This window comes from Apis florea, unplaced genomic scaffold (genome assembly GCF_048593485.1).
Source record: "Apis florea isolate Af1SG1 unplaced genomic scaffold, ASM4859348v1 contig_3794_pilon, whole genome shotgun sequence".
Lineage (NCBI taxonomy): Eukaryota > Metazoa > Arthropoda > Insecta > Hymenoptera > Apidae > Apis > Apis florea.
Window position 1 is genome coordinate 849180 of NW_028256857.1, and position 27108 is coordinate 876287.

At 19.2% G+C, this 27108-nt stretch overlaps 2 protein-coding genes and 2 long non-coding RNA genes across 5 annotated transcripts; 1 reads left to right on the forward strand and 3 right to left on the reverse strand.

The window, feature by feature from the left end:
• Window positions 1-115: 115 nt before the first annotated feature.
• On the forward strand, window positions 116-22009 carry Cyp303a1 (Probable cytochrome P450 303a1). Of its 2 annotated transcripts, XM_031916541.2 has the most exons (10): window positions 212-252; window positions 9909-9991; window positions 14871-15122; window positions 19890-20325; window positions 20449-20629; window positions 20695-20803; window positions 20870-21050; window positions 21126-21243; window positions 21317-21455; window positions 21530-22009. In XM_031916541.2, the coding sequence occupies exons 2-10, from the start codon at window positions 9910-9912 to the stop codon at window positions 21709-21711; spliced, it is 1680 nt and encodes a 559-aa protein (XP_031772401.2). In that variant the 5' UTR covers window positions 212-252; window position 9909; the 3' UTR covers window positions 21712-22009. The 2 variants fall into 2 exon arrangements, with proteins under 2 accessions (XP_086771923.1, XP_031772401.2); XM_086915797.1 differs by lacking the exon at window positions 14871-15122 and having other exon boundaries at window positions 116-252.
• Window positions 14020-18312, reverse strand: LOC147656333 (uncharacterized). Its single transcript, XR_015294604.1, has 2 exons — window positions 18106-18312; window positions 14020-14260 (listed from the first exon to the last, which is right to left on the reverse strand). It is a non-coding gene; the product is annotated as an uncharacterized LOC147656333 (long non-coding RNA).
• Window positions 20320-20991, reverse strand: LOC116414372 (uncharacterized). Its single transcript, XR_015294603.1, has 3 exons — window positions 20851-20991; window positions 20738-20776; window positions 20320-20576 (listed from the first exon to the last, which is right to left on the reverse strand). It is a non-coding gene; the product is annotated as an uncharacterized LOC116414372 (long non-coding RNA).
• Window positions 21866-26977, reverse strand: Mgat4a (alpha-1,3-mannosyl-glycoprotein 4-beta-N-acetylglucosaminyltransferase a). The gene is made up of 10 exons (XM_086915799.1): window positions 26369-26977; window positions 25296-25925; window positions 24304-24350; window positions 23920-24230; window positions 23718-23848; window positions 23517-23624; window positions 23254-23447; window positions 23044-23180; window positions 22860-22975; window positions 21866-22746 (listed from the first exon to the last, which is right to left on the reverse strand). The coding sequence occupies exons 2-10, from the start codon at window positions 25827-25829 to the stop codon at window positions 22717-22719; spliced, it is 1608 nt and encodes a 535-aa protein (XP_086771925.1). The 5' UTR covers window positions 25830-25925; window positions 26369-26977; the 3' UTR covers window positions 21866-22716.
• Window positions 26978-27108: the final 131 nt, after the last annotated feature.

Here is a 27108-nt window from a genome sequence, read left to right on the forward strand (position 1 = left end):
TTATTTCTAATAATAATTAGTTTAAAAAAAATTAATATATTTTTATATTAATTATTATATTTGATAACAAGAGTAAAATAATATTTAAGTTTCATAATGTCATAAAAAAAAATAGAGTTCTTAAGACTGTTATTCAACTTTTTCCTGAAAAAAATGAATGAAAGTGTAGAGGGGAGATTTAAAAGCCGTTTCCAAGCTGGTCCACAGTCAGTTTTGCTTACACAACGGAAGAGTGAATTTGTCAAATACAAAGTAAGTGATCAATTTAAACATTTTAATGAAAAGGTTAATTTACCACTAATTTATTAAAAAAAATTCTATATAAAATTAAAAATTATAAAATTATTTTATACATTATTATATTATATTATATATTGAGAGAATCATTTGTATTTAAAAATTTCATTTAGTTTAAAAAAAAAATAAATTTTGTTTTATATAAAATCAAAAATAGATAATTTTTTTTAAGAATTAAACGTTACTGAAATAAATTTTTATTCAAATAAATTGTATATATAATATTATTATAATTGTATAATATATAATAATTATTCAAACAAAATTTTTATTTTATTCTTTATTTACTATCTTATTTTATTTTAAATAATACTATTTGAATATATTTATTAATATTTTAATATTATTTAATATAAAATATAAATTATCTTAATTTATCTTCTCTTATTTGATACTTAGATATTTTTTTGAGTTATATAAAATATATAAAAATAATAAAGATATTTTTTTATAATAAAATAGTTTTTCAATTCCCAAAAATTAGTTTTTCTATATGAAATTTCTATTTTCTTTTTTTTTTTTTTATCTAGATTTAAGTATTGTTCACTGCTGAAAAGAAGTTCACGGGGCAGCACAAGAAGAATCGTTCACTTATCCCCATCTTTGACGCTTTTCAAGACCACGCGTTTATTACACCCTCTTGTCACTAATATCACACGCTACGTGAGATTTGATTTTTTGAACATTCAAAATCATGAATAGAGGGATTCTATTGTATTAATAACATAATTTTAATAAAATGTTATTTTCAATTATAGAGTTATGTGAAATTATTGCTTCAATAAATTCTATTATTGTTTTTCTTTTTACTCCAACCAATCCGCATTCCTTTTGTGGAACTTTTCTCGTAGTGAACAATACTTACTTTCTTTTTCGTACTTTTTGATTTGCACTATTTGATATAATTTATATTACATATAAAAAATTTTTATATTTGTTATCTTCTATTATATAAATATTATTATTTTAAATAAAATATTAAAATTGCAAACATTTTTATTTGAAATAAATTTATTCTTTGTTTTATTCGAATTATTTATTATTTTTATTCTAAATTAAAAATGCCCAATTTTAATTATTTTAAAACTATCTAAACAATGAATAATGCCAAAAAAAAAAATACCAAAGATATTAGAAAAATATATTATTCACTTCAATGGACAAAAAGTGATTCTAAAATTTTTAATATTAAAAAATAAAATGAATTTTTCTTTTTTTTTATGAATATTTCACTCATTTGATATATTAATATGAATATTTGGTAATATTAAATTATATTTCATAATTTGCTATTTTTATTATTTTCATTTGTTATTTGAATCATTTGTTAGCTGATACTCAATTAGCTGATACCTAATTATTAAAATTCATGGAATCAAATTAAAACATTCCTATAAGATTTCAGATTAGAAAAATTAAATGTATTTTTTTACACACAAATTTGCTTATCTTCGCATATACTTTTTTATTACATTATTTATTTATTATATCCTTCTAATTTTTCAAATATGTATCAATTACTTTATGCGTAATCATAAGATATAAGTAATTTCAATTCATTTCATAAAAAAAAAATTAATTGATAAAAATTTATTAAGAACTTTTTCTTATTTCTCAATCTTTCAGAACAACTTATCTCAAAAAATGTGATTCATATTATAATATGATTATTTATCATAAAAATTTTAATTTTATAAGTTTTCAAACATTATCATTGGACTGAATGTGACTGAATTTATTAATGATCAGATGCAATTAGAAGATTAATTAATGACAAAGTTATTCTAAAAAGGAATCAATTTTTTATTTTCACTATATTTTTTTTTTATTAGTTAGAAATTCATTAATTATTATTTATTGCTTAAAAAAATATGTTTATTGACAAACAAAGATTTAATTTAAAAAAATTTGCAAGGATGATTCGTTTAATCAAAATATAAGAAAAAAATAAACAAACAATAATAATAATATTCATTCTCTCATAAATATGAGATCTGTAATTCGCATCGAAATTTAAAAAATATAAAATGATGTATGATATTTGAAAAAAAAGAAAAAAAGTTTGAAAAAATATATAAAAATAATAAAAAATAAATTATGTAATAAGTTACGAAATAATGAAAGTGAGAGCATGTATCGGTCCTTCCGTATGTGACTTTCTCTCATAAGTCGTATCTCACTTTCTTTTTCAAGAGCTCCAGCAGAAACTCGTGCATTTTGGTTTAAAATGTTTAAAACCGGATAATATCATGAATTTTTTCAATTACAGAAATTACCATTAATTTGTTAAACTTATTCTTTGAGACACAGTTTTAAAAGTTTTTGTACACTTGATCTTGATTAACAAATGAAGTTCTCAAAATAAATGAAAATTTTGTTTTTAATGAAATTTGTATATAAGATTAATATATTCGTAGGATATTTTGAGAAACATTTTAAAATAAATACATATCGATTGAGATTTATTCATTACACATCAAAGTGTAGATGAATATTCAAATCTCAATTTTAAATTAAGACAATGAAGATTCGAATTAATTTGAATATAATTCGAAATCTAGGACTTTTAAACTTCTTGATAAGTTTTGTAAGATTTAAAAATTTTAATAATTTTGAAAGTTTTGATTAAATTTTTAATAGTATTTCTCATATATTTGAATGAAATCGAACATAAAAAAGAATAACAAGAAAAATATAGGTTTGAATATTGAAGTGATAAAAAAACAAATTGAAGATACAAATTGATAAATATATATGCATATTTATTCTTTTTTATAATTTTATACTTGAATTTTACTTTATTTACTTATTCCTTTTTTATATTTAATTCTATTATATAATAACTACGAGAAATGCTACCAAAAACTACTTAAATTATCAAATCTTAAAAGATTTTAATTCAAAAAATTATTTTAAATTATATTTGAAATAATTCAATTTTTTATCATATATGTATGCAAAATATTAATAATATTAATATCTTTAAAAAATCATTAAAATAAACAAAAAATGATATAAAAATGTCAATAATATATTTATTAAATTATAAGCAATTTAAATTAGGCAAGATAAGACAAAGAAAGAACATTGGACATTGATGATGTAACAGGAAACAAAGCGATTTTTCTATTTCTATCTTGCTTCATCTAAAATTTAATAATTGCTTATATTTTAATAAATAAATTTCAATCGATATTTTCGTATATTAACACACTTTCTTTGAGATATGTTGAATTTGTTCGTGCTCAGTAGCCATATAGCTAACGCTATTCTCATGATTATGCGTTCTGTGATTAGCTAATATTTTTTATAATTCATTAATAAATCTTAACGAAAATTTTTGCAAAGAAAAATGTTGTTTTTATTTATAATACAGATATTATTACACATATATGTATATTCATAAAAATATGGAATATTTTTGGAGATATGATACTAGACATCAAAATAATAAAAAAAAATTCATATATATATCCAATAAGGCTTAATTAATAAGTTATAATGAGTTATAATAAGCTTTAAGAATTTTAAGTTTATATTAAATATAGTGAAACAGCGAAAGAGCGAGAACGCTCAGTTGGGTGTGCGGTAGTTTTTTCAATAAAAATAAATACACTAATATTCTTTTATATATAAATGATAGATTCTTTTATATATTTCTAATTCTTAATAATATAAAATATATGCATTGTGTAACTATTTACAAAAAATTACTTCAAATAAATTTCAGTAAATTTCAGTAAATATTGACATACATTACTTTATTTAAATCCATAGTTGAATCATTGCTTGAAACTCAATTTATCTAATTATTGAAATCCATGGAATCAAATTAAAACATTCCTATAAGATTTTAGATTAAAAAGATTAAATTTTTACACATAAATTTGCTTATCTTCGCATATACAAAAAACTAATAATAAAATCACTTGAATCAATTTGAATTTTTTAGATTATTAATATTTTTAATCAGTTGAAAAATCTTTGTCTCTATTTTGTTTGAATTCAATGTTTTTTATTCCGATATTCCGAGATTACTGAATAGAAAATAATAATAATAATAATAAATCGAAATTCAATATCTATATTTTAATTATATCATATTAATACCAAATTTTATATTATATAATAAAAAAAAATCATATTGCATTTTTCTTTTTTACATTAGAATTGCATACTAATGATATTTTTATTTATTGTTCACATTAATTTTTTTAAATAAAATTATTTTGATAATAAAATATATATGATAATTAATTATTATTTATTATCATATAATTTAATTTTATATGAAGGTTATTTACTTATATAACATTATTTTAAATATGCATTCAAATATTATTTTATCAGATTTTGAACTTGACTCTGCAGCACAATGTGTTATTGAAATAGCGTTGCTAAAGTGATATTTTATTTAAACGATATAAGATTTTTGTATAATTATGTATATTGATATACATGATATTTATGTATATTGTATATTATTGAAATTTAGAAATAAAAGAATAACAATATATTTATTCATTAAGGGACTCCACTATGTAAGCAATATTGCTGCCTCACTTTATTTAATATAAATTTAAAATATTTATAATACTTTAATTAAACCTTATCGGATATATATGTATATATGAACTTTTTTTATAATTTTATTTAGAATCTCTCTAAAAGTATTACACATTTTATAATATTCATATTTGAAATAACATTCATTCTTAGACATGGTAAACATGCTAAATATAAATTTAATTATATATTCAATTTTTTAGAGTTATTAAGAGAAATTAATAAGAGAATAAATATTAAAGAGAAAGCTTTTTCTATAAAATGATCTCAATTCAATTCTAAGAAAAATTTTTTAAATTTCATAAAATAATTTGAATTTATAAAAATTTAAAAAAAAAAAGTTTTTTTAATTCTTTATTCTATTCTATAACAAAAAGTAATTTTCAAAAAGATAAAATTGAAGATAATAAAAATAAAAGCTTCATAGAATCATTAAAATTTCTTTGAAAAAACTATCATCATTCTGTTATCGTCCTGTTTTTAAGTATAAGAAAATTATTATGGAAATTCAGAAATAAAAAAATAAAGACTTTAGGCTTTGATAAATTTACATTGTACGATTTTTTTTCGCAAAAATTTTAAAAATCTTGAGTATGAAAATCTTGAAATGTTCTTTCTCGAATAATATCATGAAATCATAATAATTAATGTTGTATTAATTAAATTAAATTTTAAAAATAAATTCAAATTGTAATTCTAGTTAATATATTGAATAATCTAAATGAAAGAATAATAGGTCATGGACTATTTGTAATTATATGAAATGGAAAATTTTTTTTCATTATTTAATTTAATTTGATTATTAAAATTATTAAAATTTATGATAAAAATTTATGATCCTTTAATTTTGTTAAAAATAAATAATATTTAACTTTACAATAATAATAAAAACTTTACAAAATAAATTAAAATTAAGTTGAAATTAAATTAAAATTTCAAAATATTCAAATTTTAATACTATAGTCAATATTTAAGTTCATGCTTATTATTTTAATAAAATATTAATAAAAGGATATAGTTAAAACAAGCAAAAAACAAAATATTTACAAAAATACCTTAATATTATAATAAAATAAAATTCTAAATCAAAGCAATTTTATTATATTATTATATAAAAAAATTTATTAAATTATATATTAATAAAGAGTTTTATTCTATATTAAATTATATTATATAATATTATATTATATATTTAATAATATAATTAACGAACTTTTTATAATTACCATCTATCAAAAATTAACTTAACATTATCTATAAACGAAATTTTTTGTAATTTTTTTATAATAAACTTTCACTAAAATATTATTAAGAAAATTAATAGCTTTTAATTTTGATTTCTGAATGATGAACAAACATATGGCATATTTAATATTAATTTTTTTTAAATATTTAAAAATTTTTTTAAATATTAATATTAAATATGCCATTTTTTTGAAATCATCAAATTGTTACGGAATTTCATTTCATGTTTTTTTTTTAAACTTATTAATTTCATTTTTACATATTTTTTCTTTTTTGATACTTTCCTATCCAGTTTATTTTTCAACTGCTCAATTGAAAGAGATTTGAAAATCTATGATAATCAAGAAATAAGCAGTATGTTATTTTTCTCGATAAATTTTTTAATGACTTTTGCAATTTTCAAATTGTTATCATTATTTTTATTATTGATTACTAAAATGTGATATATAATTCACTGCTGGAAAGAAATCTCGCGGAACAAATATGATTGGTTAACATAAAAAAAAACTATTTTTATACATTTTTATACATTTTTGTTTCTAGCATGATGTTTGTCAATATTAGTATGTATATTGATTCAATTGCATGACAGAGAGAGATAATAAAAAACGTTTCTGTCAAAACGACAATCTATATTTAAATTTCAATGCATTAACGTAGACATAAAATCCAGAATATTCTAATATCAATATAATATAAAAATTTTTTTTTATTTCTCTTAATATGTATGGGATAATTATGATTTGTGACAATAACTTAATTTATAAATATAATTTCAATTCGAGTAATTAAAGTAATAATGTGTATACGAAGACATAGATGTATTAATATATGTAATCAATATACTATATATATAATGTATCTATATATACTAATATATATAATATCAAATAATTAATGTAATCGATATACTATATAAGATATATAATATATCTATATATATTAATATATATAATATTAAAATAATTAATAGTTTCGAAATTAACTTTCAATCTTAGATTGTTAATTATCCTTTCATTTAAATGAAAATAATATTTATAATTTCGAATATTCAAATTATAGTTCTTCTATTATTATATAATGTTAAGTGTGATGTCAAGAGGTCAACAAAATGAGGATAAATAATTCTTCGCAATCAAAGCAAAGAATCTCTTTTGTGCGACAGTGTTTTTCAACAGTGAATTCATAATTTTCTCATTTAAATTTCTTAATGGAAATTTAATTGATGGAAGTAAATTTTTTTCAAATATTTTTGTGTATTTTGCTACCGTTAATATATATATATATATATATATATATCATCAATAATTGTTAATTTTTCAACTTTTGTATTACTAAAATAATCTCATATCATACTAGAATCTCTATTATATTTTATAATTAGAATGATAATATTTTATTTAAATGTCTCTTTTTTTTTCATACATATTATTTCCGTTTGTTCAATTGTAATTCAAATTTGGATTTGTCCAAATAATAAACATTTAAAATGTGATCGGTTTATTATATTTTTTATTAAAATTTAAATGTTTTTTGAGCATTTTTTTCTGAAATGCGCAGTTTCTTTCTAGATTCTATCATGTACTTCAGCTTCAAATAAAGATAATTTCATTTAAGTGATCTTTATTAGTAATTTCAATTTTTGTTTTATCTATTTAGTATTAATAAATGATTTTTTTTTCCTAAAATAACATTATCTCGATTCTGATGTAACGACGTTTTTTTTTTGTCTAAACATTAATTTTCAAGCTTTATGAGTATTTTGAATTTATGCAATTTATCTTTATGCAAATTTTCTTCTTTTTTTTAAATATTCTAAACTTTATAATCTATTGTAATGTATTGTATTGTAATGTATTTCTTTGTCTATGAACTAATAGTCTCTCTTCTATATGCTAAAAAAAATTAACAATAATTAGAAAATATCTTATTATCCTAAAGGAATAAATAAATTATAAAATAATAGTAAAAAATATATATGTTTAATTGTGAATTTTTATTTATAAGATAAAAATTTATTCATGTCAATTTATTTTCCAATTAATCGATTGAAGTTTAGAAGACAATTTCACAAATTTATTATTATTCGAATGTAGTAAAAATACTTTCATAGTATTTTCGCAATTTTTTCGCTTTGATGCTAATATATTGAGATATAGCTCATATATAATGTAATTAATGTCAGAATATATGAATAAGAATTTAAATTGCATTAAAATTATTAGAATTGTTTAGAAAATAATATTTTCAATTCACAAAAGAGAAGTATCGAAAATAGAAAATCGATATATATATAACTTTATTTTATTATAAAAAAATATTTCTAAGTGAAGTTATATTCAAAATAAAAAAATATTGAAATTTTGAATCTATACCAAAAAAATTTTCTGCCATAAAAGAAGTTGTTGAATAATTGAATAATTGAATAATCTCTTGTATAATTAATTATATTTTAAATATACTTACTTTCATTTAAAAACAAAATTTTGCAATTAATTCTTCATAAGATACGATGATTTTTGAAATTGATCATATTGAATAAAATATATCTAATACATCTGATTTTTATTTTTATATTATTTATGTAAATTCATTTAGAAAAAATTATGTAAAAGAATACAATATATATGAAAAAAACAAAAAAAAATATAAACTCGATCAATAGATCAAAGTTATTTTCGAATTTTATAAAATAAAAAAAGTCATGACATAAAATTCTATTTAATTTCAATGAGATTATTTTTATTTTATATGGTTACTTAAAAATATACATAAAAATATATAATATACAAAGTAAGTCAATAAGAACTATTATCTAATACAAAATATCGCTTCGTATGTAATAAAATATCGCTTGATTGTAATAAAAAAATATTTTAAATAGATTATGTAGCATTTTAAGAAATGCAGCAGATAAATACAATTTAAATTTTTTAATATCTTAATTTTTTTGTGATATCAAAATGATATTTAGTATTTTTCAAAATCAATATATATTTTTTTTTAAGTTATTTTTCAATGGATAAACGATCATTTAGCGATCTATAACATGATGACATGATGAGTTGACTTTGATCTTCAAAATCACACAAAATTTCAAATCGTATATTTGACGAACTATACAGTAAAACATTTATAAGTCTTGTGTTTACAAACATCCATATTTTTATATTATATATATATATATTATAATATTAAATTAATTTAAAATTACACTATTATTTTAATATATTATTCTTAAATTAGCGAACAATATATACAATGAAAAAATGCCATAAAAGTAAATGTAATAGAATTGATTCAAATGAATTCAAATGAAGTCATTTTTTATTAACAACATGGAATCAAATTAATAATAATCACGTAGATTTTATACAGTTTATAAAATCATTCAATATGTTTTCAAGATATTACGAAAATTGTAAGCATTTATAAATTGTAAGCATTAATTTTTATCATATAATTTAATTTAATTTTTATTCCTTTTATTTTATTATTTTGATCTTCAATGCTATTTTTAATTATATAACATTATATTATAATTCGATATCATTATGCAAATATATTTAAAAAATATTCATATTTTTCTAATTTTAATTTTGATGTCAAACAATAAAAAACGCAAATGATATGATATTCATTATATTCATTATTCATTCATTATTTATTAATAAATATTTAAGTTTTAAATATTAATATTAATATTAAGTTTTAAATATCTGAATATTTGAATTAAAACTTATATATAAGGAAATAATCTTTAAGAAATTGCAAAAGTAATAGATTATTTATATTCGCAGAATGTTCTCCATGATATTGAGTATAATACTACTATTATTGCTGCTATATCTTGGCGTGCAGAAACCGAAAGGATATCCTCCAGGTATTATATTTTTTAATGATATAATATATTATTTATATTTCTTAATATATATAATTATATGATATTACATGATTGATTCCTCATTTTTTTAAATAATAACATATTTCAATTTATTAACTGTGTAATTTTAGAAATATATAATATGCGTAATTTAGAGCAAATATATTTGCTGCAAAATAAATTAAAATGAAATGTCAATTTATCTTTTTGAAAAATCAATCATTTTAATATATAAATTCAATGATATTTTTGACGAGATTAAACATTCATAATTTTCTTATTAAAAGAGAAAAATAAAAGATAAATTAGAAATATCATTCTTTTTTAAATGATATTTTTGAAATGAACATCTTCATAAAATTTGTTTTTAATTTACACATTGTATTTGTTTTATTTTCTTGTTATCTCAAAAATTGTAATAAAAATATTTTTAAATTCTAATAGTTTTATTAAAATTTTTGAGATAATAATTTTTTAGCTTTCAATTTAAAAATTTTAATTAAAAAATAATGAAAAATAATATGAATATATTCATCAAATAAAATCAACAAGTTAAAACTTATCAATCATATCTTAACTTATTTTTATTTTTAGTTTACGAAAGTCCACAAACTTTAGAAATTAATAAAATAAAATATTCACTTTATTTTTTTTTTTTTTATATAAAGAATTAATAGAGAATTAATCTTTTGCTATACAAGAATTTTTTTTAAAATGACTAATAGAAGATTTTTTTGAATTTTTTAAATAGAAAGTGAATTAATAGAATTTTTTAAATATCGATGTTTTATTATTTGAAAAATTCTTATCGAAAAATAATTATACAGAAAAAGAATTATCCAATTTTTAAAATCTTAAAATATATCATCATTTTGAACAATTTTTTTATACATGTTATTGTTATCGTTCGATCTTAGTTTTGAAATATTCAAAAAATTTTCTAGCACGATATTGTCACTTATTGATAATCATTGTTTTTATATAATTTTTATATAATCTAATAATAAGTTTGAACCTAAAACTCGTGATGTTAATAAAATATTAAATATTATATACTAAATAAACAATTATAATATTAAATAATGTTAATCTAAATTAAAATTAGAAGAAAATATGTATAGAAATATATATATATGATTATTATTTAGTTTCAAATGTGTTTTAAATTTTATTGACTATTTACTGATAAGAGTAGATTTCCAACCAAATTTGAAATATGTTATTAAAAACATAATTTTTATTAACTTTTTTTTATATTAATATAAAAAAATATAATATTCCCATTCATAGCACAAATATTATACATATTTTATGTATAATAAAAATGATTCATAACAAAATTTTAATGTTTTAATTAAATTATTCAAATACAAGTGAAAATTCAAGTATAAATTATTAATTATAAATACAAATCTAGAAAGTTTTATGAAAGTTTTAGATTTAAAAAAATTTGTTCAAAGTTAACAAATTTTGTCAATTCAAAATTCTATTTTGTCTCTAATAAATTTTATTTACGTACAAGAATTGTTCTTTTTAGCTCAAGATTCAAAAACGTTCTTTAGTTATATTGGTCTATTAATTGTTGTTAGCTGATTCAACTAATTCTTATCTTCAAAGATTAAAAAAGTTCTTTTAAATATAAAAAAGTATTACCAAATTCAAAAAAACTCTTAGATCCAGAATTTAACAAAGTTTTGAGTTTTCTTTCTTAAATTTGTAAAAATGTTTGTGTACTTTCTTTTGTACATTCATTTCAGATCGTGAATCTTTAATAGGATACAATGATTATATTAAATTATATTCATCTTTTTTTCAAATCAAAAGCAAAAGAATGAATTTGATTAAAGAAAAAAAACGAATATAATCTGCAAAAAGATGAATTTTAAGTGCAAAACATATTTGTTGTTGTAAGTTGTATTTTATAATTGCTTTGTTTTTTAAGATTAAATGATGAAAATTAAATAACTAATATACTTAATTACATCAAATTATATTTTTTAATACTTTTCTTATAATTATTATCTTAATAAATCTTAATAAATTCTTAATAAATTCAATTCTTATTTTATTTTTACATTGTGAATACAGAGAAATATAATTTTTGTTTTAATCATATTTTGAAAAATGAAGTCAGAACAGAGACAATATTCCTTCTACTATTAAAATTGACTCAATTTCTTTCGGTGAATTTTCACATAACAAGAATAACATTATATTATTCAGAAACAGAAGTTAAACAGAATTAAAAAGAAGTTTTCTCAACCACTATATCATAATATGTTTAAATTTTTTTATATAATTATTTTTAAATTTTTATTAAATTTTTCAATTTGTTATTAAAATGATATATGGAATTTATTGCACATTTTGGTGCATTTTTTAAAAATTTTTTACCGAAATATTTATTTGATTAATTTGTAAATTAATATTTATTTAGTTCAATATTATATGATTTTTCAATCTTTAGAATGATTTTTTTACAATATTAAAAATTCGTATATATATTTTTATTTTTAATATTATTTTTAATATTAATTTATTAACTTCGATTTGAATTTTAAAAAAATTTAAAAAAAAAACATATTTTTTTATATATCAATATTGGTTGAAAATATTGAACTTTACATTCACATCAAATTCAAATGTTCAAAATTGTTCAAAATGAAAAAAATTATTATTAAGACACTCAGCATCAAATCTTTCTGTATAGTTTCCGATTCAGATGATATAAAATTGATTTATATTCTTAGTAGCTTAAAATTCTTAATTTTTTTCAATGATTGTTTAAATTTTTCATTATTGAATATGAATAATTTTTCATTATAAATATTATATATATATATTATATTAATGAATATGATTATTAATTTTAATCAATAATATGAACATATAAATATAAATAATGAATAAATATGAATATTTAATATGAAATATAATAATAAACATAATAAAATATGATATAAAAAATATCATTTTGAACAATTTTCGCTTTTTATAATTCTATATTAATGCATACATATTTACGATTTTATACCTGGACGGAATTCAATTTATAGTACCAAAAATATTTTGGTAAATAATTGGAAAACTAAAGCCGATTGCCAGTATATATAAAGAAAAAAATTACTCAAAATAAAATCAATATATTCTAATATATTCTTAAAATTGATGAGAAGAAAGTTAATCGGTAAGTTAATAAAAAATTTTGATATTTTTCTAAAAATCACTAATACCCGATTAAATTTGAAATTTATAGAAATAAAAGATTGACAAAATAATATAAAATTATAACATATAATATATATTCATTTTGAAATCTTTTAGTATTTTTAAAATCTTTTTGGTACTATATATTTAATATTACATTTATAGACATTATTATATATATATATATATATATATATAAGCAATATTTAATGAGTATATATATATATATATATACACACACACTATTTTCGAAATAGCACGTATGACAATATACGTCATTTTTCAAAGTATCCTAAAATAAATATAAAATTTTGTATATAAAAATTATAATTTATTATAATTAACAATATTTTTAAATTAAGTTAAATTAACAATATCTTTCTTGATATTTTTAATTTTAGAATTCTTTGTTTGTTCTAGAATCAAATCAAATCCAAAATTGTTCCATAAATAAATTATATATTTTTTATATTTTTATATTTAATACATATTATTCGAATTTTTAAATCTTAACTTTTTTCGATTTTGTAACTTTCAATAAATGTTTCTTATAGATTTTAATATAGTAAATATAAATCTTTTATTTTTTCTCTAGAATCTATTTTTTTAAAAAAATTAATTTTAAAAAAATTATATTCAACTTTGGAAATATTTTGTGCTTTTATTAATAGTTCAATTTTTTCTTGACATGAAATAATCCTAAGAAATTCTATTTTGAATAAAAATGACATAAATAATTATATATATTAGATGTTTATATAAAGATTATAAACATCAAATTTAAATTTAAATAATGATCAAAATTAAAAGAATATTAAAAATATATTTATAATCATTTTTCAATTTATTTTAAAAATTAAAACTTTAAGAAAAAATTTAATCACATTATAGAGCAGACTTTTTTGCTAAGAAAACCAATTAAATACAAATTTTTTTTTTCTTTATATTTTTTTTTCAATATAGGAACGAAATAAATTAACAAAATGAATGACAACATGATACTCAATAAGCATCTCTTAACTATAATTTTGATATGTTGGAATAGTCATCGGTGTTTTTAACCTGAAATTATAGGAAATTATTATGCTTTGATAATGTTAGATAAAGATATAAGAATTTTTGTTATTAACATGATAGTTGCTCTATTTTTGATCGCATCTGTCAAACTATTTCGCATTTATATTGAAAATAAAAATGATTTTATAATTTTTGGTATTTTTTTAACTTTGTTTTGTTATTTATAATTTTAATAATTTAAAATATTTATAATCTATTTAAATATTTATAATCTAATAATTAATTTAATTAATAACTAATTTAAATTTTTATTGGAAATAAGAAAAAAAAATAAATCCAGAAAAATCACTTCGTGTTAAGAACAACTATTATTAAAACAAAGTTGAAAAATTTAATTGTAACATTTTTAAAATTGATTTTTTTCAAAAATCAATGTGGATTCTGGGAAAAAGCAAAACTTTGCTTTTTTACATAACATATTAAAAATTATAAAAAGCGCATATTAAAAGTTATTAGATGTTAAATTAATTATAATTAATTAGTTAAGTTTAATTATCTAATTAAATAATTAATTAAGATAAAATTTATTTTAAAAAATTTTTTAAAAATTAGTAAAACAAATAAAAAACAATTGCATTATTTCTAAAAATTTTAGGTCCAAAATGGTGGCCAATTTTGGGCAGCGCCTTAGAATTCTCTCGTTTACGCAAAAAAAACCATTATTTGTTCAAAACTTTTTCTGTTTTGAGCAAAAAATATGGACCAATAATTGGATTGAAAATTGGAGTAAATCATATTGTGGTGTTAAATGAATATAAGAGCATAAAATCGATGCTTTCTAATGAAGATTGCGATGGAAGACCGTTTGGTATATTATATGACAAAAGAACAGGCGGCATTAATAGAGGTAATATTCAATTTTAATTTCTAAATTTTTTTCTTAAAAAATTTGTTTAAAAAATTAGAAGTGACTATTTTGATAATTGTCTAAAAAATTGTCTAAAATTTCTTCACTAATTTTAGTGATTTTTGGATTTTCTAGAGGACAAAAATTTGAACAATTTTTTCTTATATATATAATTATTGCTCATTCTTATTTTTTGAGATATTTAAAAAAAGATTTATTATTATTATATAAAATTTTGTCTGTACAATAAATATATATATAAACATACGCTTATTTAGTATTTCTATACATGCAATTGGAATCCAAAATATATAATTCGAATGAATTGATCAAAAAATTATTTCTTCATAGTGGATTTAAAATATCTCAATTCAAATATTTTGCGAATTCGCAAATTATAAAAATAAAACATAAAATAATCTTTGGATGACTAAAACTATAATCATCTAAATTCCAAATATATCATTATTACATTTATTTAAGAGTTTATTATAATTTTAATCATTATAAATCGATAATTTTAATCCAAACTTAATTAGATATGGTTTAGATAAAATATTTTAAATCCATCATAATTTATGAGGAAATATATATAACTTCCTAATTAATCCATCTGTTATACATTTTGAATGAATAACAAGTCACTGTGGTTTATTTGTAGAAGCATTAAGTAAATTTTGATTGTATGCTTTTACTCATGAACGTATATATAAGAAATATTATTATGTAATATCTCAAAAACTAAAGTCAGATGGTGACTATCATTTACAATATACCAAAAAATTATCAAAATCAGTGAAGAAGTCTAATTTTTAGATAATTACCCTAATTTTCTCTTGAGTCATTATTTACTCATTCAATCACTTACTACTTCATTATTAACTATACACAATCGCTACTTACGATCTATCAATTTATCATTCTTTATTTTTTCATTTTTAATTTAAATATTGATAAAGTTATAGAAACGTTATCTTCTCTTCAATTTTAATAATTTTTAAATATTTTTTTGCTTTTATTAAAAATATATATTCTCTCCATAAAATTTAGAGGAGAAAAGAGAGAGAAGTGGATCCCAAATTTAAAATTCTATAATTAGCTTTAGATATTAATTTTCAAAATATTAATAAAAGCTTTCTAAAAATATATTGAATTCTATCTAAAAACAGTTGTCTTCAATATTAGTCATAATCATCAAGTGCCAAGTAGATAACATAATAACAATAATGGCTTAGTATATATGTATATATATATATATGGTTTCTTAATATCCGTGACGTGATGATTGTCCTAACATATTATTTGTTATGACAGGAAAAATATATAGTTTAAAACTACTATTTTTCTTTATATAAATAAAGAACATTGAACTTAATTGAATATAAGTTAATTATTAATAATAAATTGTTATTAATATTACATCTATATGGAAATGTATACTAAAAAGAAATAACATCTTTTATGTCATTATTTTTTTTTGATACCATCTAAAATTAGGATAAAGTATAACATATACTCTAACTAAATGAGTTGAAATTTTAAAGAGAGGAAAAAGGGAAAAAACTCTGAATAATAATTCTTTTTTATTTTTTAATATATATATATTAAGAAATAAAAAAGAATTAAGAAATAATAGATCGCATCATGGATGATCCATTCATATTATTCAATTATTAATTCAATATTATATCAAATTTTTTATTGATATTTCGAAAATATTTAATAAATAATAAAGACTCAAAACTAAAATTTTTAGAGCTTTTTCCCTCTTCAAACTTTTAATTTGTTTGATCGTGAAATGTATATCATATTATAGCCTAATTAATTAACATGGAAGATATTAAAAATCAATATTATTGTTTAATTGTCATTATATTAAATCATTTTTAATCATTTAATCATATATAATCTGTAATATATAATATAAAATCTAAATATATAATAAAATATAATATAATATAAAATAAAGTAAATATATAATATATATAATATAAAATATATAATATAAAACTTATTAGATATAACAACTATTATATTTTGCTCACATAATTTATTAAAAATCAAAAATTAAAAAATTTATTAGTCTCAATCTTTCCTATATATGTTCATAATGTATAACAAGCAAATACAGGATTTTGAAATTCAATATTTTTTGATCAGTAAAATTAAAATGAAAAAAATAATGATATAAATAATAGTCATTAATCATTGAAAAAGATATAATTCTAAAGATATTATTTAATAGTTTATTTTAAATTTAGTTATTATTTTTACTAATTTATTATAAAAAATATATGCATTAATAAATATGGAATAATAATAAATTCTTATACTAAATTGATACTGAAAATATTTTTTATCGATCGATTGAAATTAAAATAATCCATTTTATCCTATGTATTCTAGAATATATTGTGATTGCTTTACATTCAATGATATGACAACGTCTTGTCTGGTTGATTAATAATGTCTGTGTAATATAATTAATTATATCTATATAGGCAAAATTCAATGTACCGAAAGTTTTTTATTGATATTTTGGAAATTAATAAATAGTCGAAACTAAAATTTCGATTTAGAATACATTTTCTTTCTCTAAACTTTTCCAAATTTCATGTCAATCATAACCGTATACTTTTCCAAAGTACAACCGAAATATGTAAATCATTTTGAACAATATGTAGTAATTTTTCTTATATAGCCGACCTTTCTTATATATAGCCGTCAGCTTTAGTTTTCGAATTTCATATTTCATAAAATTTTATTTGTGCATGTATATATACATTCATTTACATTTATAGCATAAAAATACAACTGCTATTTATTAACTTATATAGAAATATATAAGCACATTAACTGGCATTCAACATGTATAATGGATGAATTAATATCACCACATTTAATATTGTGCGGAGTTTAGAAATTTGCTCTTGTAATGTACAATGTAGTAATGTAAAAAAATAATGTAAAAAAGATTTCTTACTCGATTTTCCTATCTCCATCTTTAACATTTTTGGCAATATTAATCATTCGTTTATATCTTTCTATTTTATTTAGTTTTGATATGTCGTTCTCTTTTCTTCATATATTAGATTAGTGGATAATCCTTTTCACCAATAGAAAAAATATATGTAACATAATATCACTTCGAGCTAGAATGGGGTTGGTCGTTTCGGCCAATTAGATCCATATTTCTTTAGAAGATCAAACTTCTGAATATCCAAGACGACATTCTTCACATCTATGGAATATATAAAATAAAATATAAATCAACTCTTCAAGTGACTAAAATTATAATTACCAATGTTATAATAATAAGTAATAAAGTTGCTGCTAATTAATTACTGTCATCATAACTTCGATACTTCCAATGAATTGTTTTATATTTCATTTTCGCATTCCACGGATTTTTTGAATCTCTATGAATCTCTTAAGCTCTCAATGGATAGATATTACTATGATGATACAAACTCGATTTTTTTATATATGTTTAATTATTGTTAATTATTGTTAACCAATTCATCAATCTATATTAAATTTGATATAATATTGATATTATCAACAATAATTATAAGATAAAGATTAAAAAAATTAAAGAAATAAAAATTTTCAAAAACTGTATGAAAAGAAATAAAGAGAAAGAAGGGAGGAAGAGAAGGAATTAATATAATCAAAATTTATAAAAATTAATTTTATTTTGCAATTATAGAAATTAATTTTAAGTTTTCTTTAACTGATTTCAAAAAGAAGGAGGAGAAAACCTCAAATAAACCTCAAATACTTTGAGAATAATATCTTCAGCAGTAACTCTCTATTATATCCTATGATCGAGGAAAATATCATTAAATAACAAACTTTATCGGATTAAAGGATTTAATAACTATTCATAATAATTTGATAGCTATTTTTTTGAACCATAAGATTAAGTCTCAAGAATTAATGACAAACTTTCAGTCTGAAAAAAATTTGAATTGAAATAACATAAACAAGATGATGACAGAATAATTATATTATTTGCAAATAAAGCAAGATGACCATTTGTTTAATATAAATATTGTTATATTTTATTATATTATTACATTTATATATATTTATATATATATATATATATTATATCATTACAATATATTATAATATAATATTATTTACAAATATTAGAAATAAAATAAGATAAAATTCTGGAGAATTATTGCCTAAGAAATATAAATAGTAGAAATAGACTTGTAATCATTAGCTGAGTTAATGAAGATAAATGAGATTAAATCTCATCTTATTCATTTTAAAAAGCAAGATTTTTTGTCAAGACGTCAAAGATTTATAAGATAAATTTATAAGGTATTTATAAGATAAATAAAAAAAAATCGTTATTGTGACTCTCTTTATACATTTATCTGACAAGTGATCAATTATAAAATTCTTATATGTTGATATATAATAAAACCAAATTGCTAGTTAATGAGCAAATTTTTATTTACAAGACATTTTAAAATGGCAAGTAATGGTAAATAAATTTTCATACAGTTTACCAATGATTGTAAAAAAATTGATGGATTTACAATTCATATATTCGAAAACTAAAGTTAATTGTGACTTTTGTATAGGAAAAAGTTTAAAAGTTTAAAAGTTTAAAAAATCTATAACATTTCCCAACGTTATATCGAGATTTTAAAAAATCATTGAAACTAAAATGGAGGTAATTTTTCTTAAACTTCATCCAAATGTTTAATTTTATTTAATCAATTATATTTGTATTTCTTCGATTTTAAGGATTACTCCTTGTTGATGGAAATTTATGGGCTGAACAAAGAAGATTCGTATTAAAGCATCTCCGTGACTTTGGCTTTGGTCGACAAAATATGATGTCAATAATAATAGAGGAGAGTCAATCACTCGTTGAATATATCAAAAAATTAATCAATGATGAGCATAATATTCAAATTAACAAATCTAAAATATATTGCAATAATAACGAGTTTGATGATGGACAAATATATAAATTAATTAAAAAGAACCAAAAAGATGAGACAAAGTTAATAAACAATAATACAATCAATGAAAAAGAATTAAAAGCTTCAGATTTATACATGAATACTAATGAATATACAGGAAATAATATGGCTCAACCTGGGACAATAATTTCAATGCATAATATTTTTGGAATCACAGTGCTTAATTCATTATGGAAAATGCTAACTGGTAAAAGGTTGTTCGTTTTTTATTATTTTGATACATTATTATTTATTTCAATCTAAATTCATTAAAGAATCAAATAATTTTTTAATAGAATAACAAATTGTATATTTTTTTTTGTATATATCAAATTCAGATACAATATTGATGACAAGGAATTAATTCATTTTCAACGGATTTTGTCAATAATTCTTAATGAAATTGACATGTTAGGCGCACCATTTAGTCATTTTCCTTTATTGAGATTCATCGCGCCAGAAATATCTGGATATAAATCATTTGTAAAAATTCATGAAGAACTTTGGAAATTTTTCAAAGTAAGCTATTGTAACTATTTATTTTAAATCAATTACATAAAACAAATTAAGTAATGTAATTATAGGATGAAGTGAATAATCATAAAAATACTTTTAATTCGGACTCACCTGGAAATTTAATAGATATATATCTAACTGTTTTGAATTCTGAAAATTATGGCAAAACATTTTCAGGTATCTAAACATTACAATATTTTAAAATTATGTTATGTCAGTTGTACCTATACTGAGATGTTTCAGAGCCTCAATTGGTAGCCATTTGCATGGATTTATTCATGGCAGGTTCAGAAACTACATCTAAAGCTCTTGGCTTTTGTTTCTTGTATTTAGTTCTGTATCCACATGTCCAGAAGAAAGCACACGAAGAAATAGACAGAGTAATTGGACGCAATAAACTTCCAACTGCGGAAGACAAAGCAAAGTAAGTCAAAAAATTTGTAAATAGATTAATATTGTTAATTAATATCCTCTGCATACAATATTTATTTTATTTTAGAATGACATATATGAATGCTATTGTCTTAGAATCTTTAAGGATGTTTGCAGGCCGATCTTTGAATCTACCACATAGAGTACAGAGAGATACTACAATATCAGGTTACAAAATACCAAAAGTAAGTATCTAATAATGAAATATTGAATACAAAATAATTAAATTAAGAAATAATATAATTGACATTATTCTAGAATACAATAATTATGGCAAGTTTCAATGGAATATTAATGGATGAATCATGGAGTGATCCCGAAACCTTTCGACCAGAAAGATTCATAGACGAAAGTGGTAACATTGTTACACCATCTAGATTTCTTCCATTTAGTGCAGGTATATATGCTAATATAGAATAGAATCAATTTTATATAATTGGTTAATGTTTTAATATTGATATTTTATCATAGGAAAACATCGCTGTATGGGAGAAAATTTAGCAAAAACCACCATATTTGTTATAGTTACTACATTGTTACAAGCATTCACATTTTCTGAAATACCCGGAGAGAAACCAACGATAGAACATATTATTGATGGAGCTACTATTAGTCCTAAGCCATATAGAGTAATTGTTTCGTTAAGAATATAATTATCTTCACAGAATTGTGAGAATGTGTATGTAATTGTTATAAAAGAATAATTAATTTTTAATTGATTTAATCTGTATGTAGTATGCGTAATTATTATTAAAAAATTATTATAATTTCTTAATAATACAATACTTACAGTTCTATTTAAAATTATTTTAATGTTCAAAAAAATATATTTTATTTTTTATGAAAATACATATACAGGTATATATTTATATGTGTATGTATATTTATATATATGTGTATATATATATATATATAAGAAGCTATATGAAATAAATAATACATATATGAAAACAGTATAAATTTTATATCTGAATCTCTAGATTTTAATATTATATCTTCAATAATATATTACAGAAGGTATATTAATTGCACATAATTACACATATTACAAATGTATATATTTTTCAATATATTTTTTTTCTTTTACGAAAAGACAAATAATTTATTTGTTGATATTTCTTAAAATAGTCTGGCACTTATATTTATCGCCATATTACGTAATTGAAATTGTTATTCATATTAATTACCTTGTGCAAGAGATTATCATAAAAAAAACTTATAAAAATACATAAAATTATAAGTGGTGTCTTTTAATAAATGAAATAACACATATTGACTATGCAGGTACGGTTTCGATTAGAAATTGGTAAAATTGGTCAAATATTTGATAAATTGCTCTAAAACTGATTTAAAAAAAAAAATAACATTTTTTACTAATAAAAAACCTAATTTATATTGTTATATTATACAATAATAAGATTCTTTTAAAGATAAAATTTTTTTATATTTAGTTTATGATTAGATCAAAATTATATTTGATAAAAATGTATAAGTGATATTTTATGATGGACGGCGAAAAATAATTTTTAATTTATAATCTATCAAAACACAATGACATAAAAATAAAACTAAAAATAATTTAATAATTAACTTATACATATCTTTTTTTATCCCTGTGAATAATGCCGAAAAAATTTTCGAAATATTTTTTCTGAAGGTCAACTAGGATGATCTTCAACTATGTGAATCTGTTAAACAAAAAAAAATAAAAAAAAAAATAAAAAATAAATAAATAAATATAAAAATCTATTTAAATTTTATTTATAATATCTTTTAAAAATATTTTTTATATAAACATTACCTCAGATAAAATGGCCCAATTTTCACTTTCACTGTGTACAGTTAAACGAAGTATTGATACTTTTCCTAACTTTGGATCTACTGTTCCTTGAGCAATTCCAAGTGCATCAAATTTCCCTAATTTCATGATAAAAAATTTATTAATTCATTGCAAAATCATATATTCATATGATATAATTATATACCTATAATAATATAACCATCCTCAGTAATATCATTACTATTTCTATTCATGAATGCAGATATTTTTGTAAATACTTCTACTGTAGTATTATAAAACCTATCAGATGGATGTTCAGGATTGCCGCTTCTGAATAAGTACCTATATTATAAAAATTGTATATAATAATATTACAATTATTTATTATTTAAAATATCATATATGTTTAAAATACCTTTTTATAAAAATAGGATGAGAAAATTTAAATTTTAAATGGTCTCCAGGTTGTGGCAAAAGACCCCAAAAAAATGATTCACCTTTATAGGCCTTTTGTAATGTATATTGCTTGTATGGTTTGATTTGTGTTTCTGCTATTGCTTCTGGATTTTCGTGTGCATAATATAATGTTATTTTTCCAAATTGTTTATCCTAAACATAATATTATAGTTATAAAATATATAAGAATACAAAAATAATTATTTTCTTTTTTTATTATACCTTTAATTTTTGTACTTTTCCTTTTAATGAAGAATGTGTTCCTATATGTTGAAAAAGAGAAGGTTTATAATGAACCCATAATTCTGCTTTAGCCATTTTACAATGTTTCTGAAATATATATAATATTTATAAACATAAATATATAAAATGTTTATTAAAATGCATTTCTATTTAATTCATTATTAAGTATAATATACTTACACTATCTTTATCAAGACTACAAACTTTAGTTGATACTAAATGATCTAATAACCAATCAACTGGTTTATCATTATGAAACATTAAAAAAAATTGAATTAACCATGGCAATTCTGCGCATTTAAATAATTTTCCTAAAAAGAAAAATCATAAATATAAAATAAATTCAGAAATATTTTTAATAATTAACTTATTAACAGCATACCAATAAATCCCAATTGACAAAAATCCAAAACAAACCAATTTTCTTTAGTTGCAATTTTTTGTAATGCAAAAGATTTCATTGTTGTTATAAAATTTTTTTTGGCTAATATATCATCTTCTAATTGTACATAAAATGTTCCTTTTGTCTGAGCATATGACATAAGAAATGCAAAATCTAAATTTTGCTTTGATCTCCAAATTACTCTTTGATGATCATCGCCTAAAGTATCACGTAATTTAGATAAATCTGGATAATAAGATATAGATGGAGATATTACATCAATTACACCAGCCTCAAATTCAACTGGAAATCTACACGAAAAATAAATAAAATAAATACATGAAGAAATAACTGAATACAATTAATTCTTTAAATATAACTTACTGGACTTCAATTTGTTTTGCAACATATGTTACATATTCCAAATCTGTCTGTAAAAATATATAAAAATAATATATAGATAAAAATACAAAATTTTAAGATTGCTTTTTTAATATTTAATATAAATATTACCAAATATTCATTTATACAAATTTTTTTATTCAACTGAAAAGAATAAGATATCTCATAGAATTTAATAAAGCATAGAATTTAATAAAAAGATATTTTTACAATAATTATAATTTTTACAATTTTAATATAAAGAAGTATGTTATATAATATTTATATAAATATTTATTCTGTATTTAAAAATAGAAAAAATTTCATACTTTTTAATTTGATATGAAAACGTATATTGAGATCAATTTAAAAATCAATCATATAAATTTATTAAATATAATAAAAAATTATAAATAGTTAGAATTACTATTAGTTAGAATCCAAAAATTAAGTTTGTTATTTATTAAATTCTATATAACTTTATCAACCAGCGATATCGATTAACTATAATAACTATAATAACATTGTTTGGATATTAAACAATAAACAAATATTCTTATCTCCCTTATTATCTTTCTTTATAATTCAAATTTATCACTATGTTTCTGATCTGTCAAGTAACTTCAACAAGTGCTTTTAAAACATTAAAAAATCTATATAATATCCTGATACAAAAAACAAATATTTAAATTTATAAATATATATTTTATATTTTGAAAATAATATCATTATATATTTTATTTAGTATTATGATAGTAATTTCAACATTGTAGATATTTAATTTATAAATATATCTTCATTAAAATATTAATATTATTTGTATATTTAGAAAAATTTAATCAAAAATTAAATAATAATACATAGCAGCATTATAAAAATATATAGTATAGCTTATATCAAATAACTGTTATAAAAATATTTTTTGTTCCTCTTCAACTTCAGTCTTATAGTATACTATAATGTAGTGTTAAACAAAGCAACCTATAGATACTTACTTCAGCAATTAACACAATAATTAAAGTATCTGCTGTTTCCACAGGATTCATACGATCCAATAAATTCTTAAGTGTGGCCATTAAATAACTCTGTATTTCTCTTTTAACTGTTGGAACACCTAGGACCATACTAACTCCACTACGGCCTTTAGTCTGTACAAATGCTGGTCGTAGACTATTAGGATCATTTAAAAAATGAGGAAGAAAATTATATATTGATGGTAATTTTATATTGGTCACATTTGATGTAGTATTGTTAAGTAGAAATTGAAGATCTGGCAAAATGTGATTGTTTTCTATTAATTGCAATAATTGATGTGACAACAAATTTATTTCTTCTTGACTTGTAACATATTTAGCATGTAAATGTTCCAATTTAGCTTGTAATTCTGCAATACTATTTTGCAAAACTGTTTCTTCATGCAACTCTGATGGTGATAAAAGATTTAGAATGGCGCATGGTACTAATACTATTGAAAGTATGATTAAACATCTTCTTCTTATAGGTGTCAGAGCTACAAAATGAGGCATCATCTTCTTTATACTAAATTCTACATGATTATAGTCATAATCTTGTGGAATAAAAACAAATTCTCAATGATCACATTATAAGTTCACAGCATAGGAAACCTAAAATACATTGATATCTATAATATTATAAATAAATAAATAAATATTAAAACAAAATATTAATAAGTAAAATTATAAAAATTTAAATAATATTACAAATTAAAATAATATAAAGTTTCATAAAATGTAAAATATTTATATATGATTTATATAATATTTATATATTTATATATATGAAAAATTAAAAATTATATGATAATTGTAATTTTATTATCTTCAGAAATTATGTATAAAAAATAATTAAATAATTAAATAACTAAATTACGTATAAAAAAATAAAAATTATTTACAAATATAATAGGAATATTTTAATATTATTTTAGAAATATAGATTAAAAAAAATATCATTTTATTGTATTAAAATAGTAGGAAGGAAAAAAAGTCATGATAGGAATATATTTACTATGCCTTTTAGTGTTTTGTTCTTTAGAATTAATATTTACCATAAAATATTATATAGTCTTGAATTCTTTCCTTCGGAAAATAATAAAGCAAAACTTATAAGATTTTCTAAATTTAAAGAATATCATTATTGATTATAAAGTATACATTTTAAACCGGTGATTTCTTTCGATGAAAATTAGAATTATTTTTTTTTGATCGATAATAACATTTCAATCTGTGAGATTAACTTTTTTTAAATGTTTTATTTTATATTAAAGATCTGATTATTTTATTTTTCAATTAATGCCTAATAATTTTATTAAAATTCTTTTGCTCGAAATTACTAAGAGATTAAAATTTTAGTTGATCGTTTCGATTTGATTCGTTCTGATACATTTTACTACTAACGCGTCATTCGATTTTTTCATTTTCTTTCTGACATAGACATATCACGTGTTTTTATATTAAGATCGTGTAAATTATTATGATATATTATTACATTGATTCCACGTATAATATTATAGTATAACCTATTTTACTAATAAATTAAAGGATAACAGCACTAATAATAGTGATATCTAAAAATTTTTAATAAAACAATAAAATGAATAGATTAAAAAAATATCTTTATATAACATGTTTTTAACTAATAAAAATAAAATAAACTTAATTGAAAATTATATATATATATATATATATATATATATATATATATATAGCAATATATCTTCAATATATTTAAATTCAATTCAATGAAACTTAAATTCAAATTTGAAATAATTAATTCAATATAGATTAT

Coding starts and splice junctions, on each gene's coding strand:
- Cyp303a1 (XM_031916541.2), top strand. CDS start 9,910: ATGTTCTCCATGATATTGAGTATAATACTACTATTATTGCTGCTATAT. Junction 20,326..20,448: donor AAAATGCTAACTGGTAAAAG/GTTGTTCGTTTT, acceptor TATCAAATTCAG/ATACAATATTGATGACAAGG. Junction 21,456..21,529: donor ATTTCTTCCATTTAGTGCAG/GTATATATGCTA, acceptor ATTTTATCATAG/GAAAACATCGCTGTATGGGA.
- Mgat4a (XM_086915799.1), bottom strand. CDS start 25,829: ATGATGCCTCATTTTGTAGCTCTGACACCTATAAGAAGAAGATGTTTA. Junction 23,849..23,919: donor TTGTCAATTGGGATTTATTG/GTATGCTGTTAA, acceptor TTTTCTTTTTAG/GAAAATTATTTAAATGCGCA. Junction 22,976..23,043: donor GGATGGTTATATTATTATAG/GTATATAATTAT, acceptor TCATGAAATTAG/GGAAATTTGATGCACTTGGA.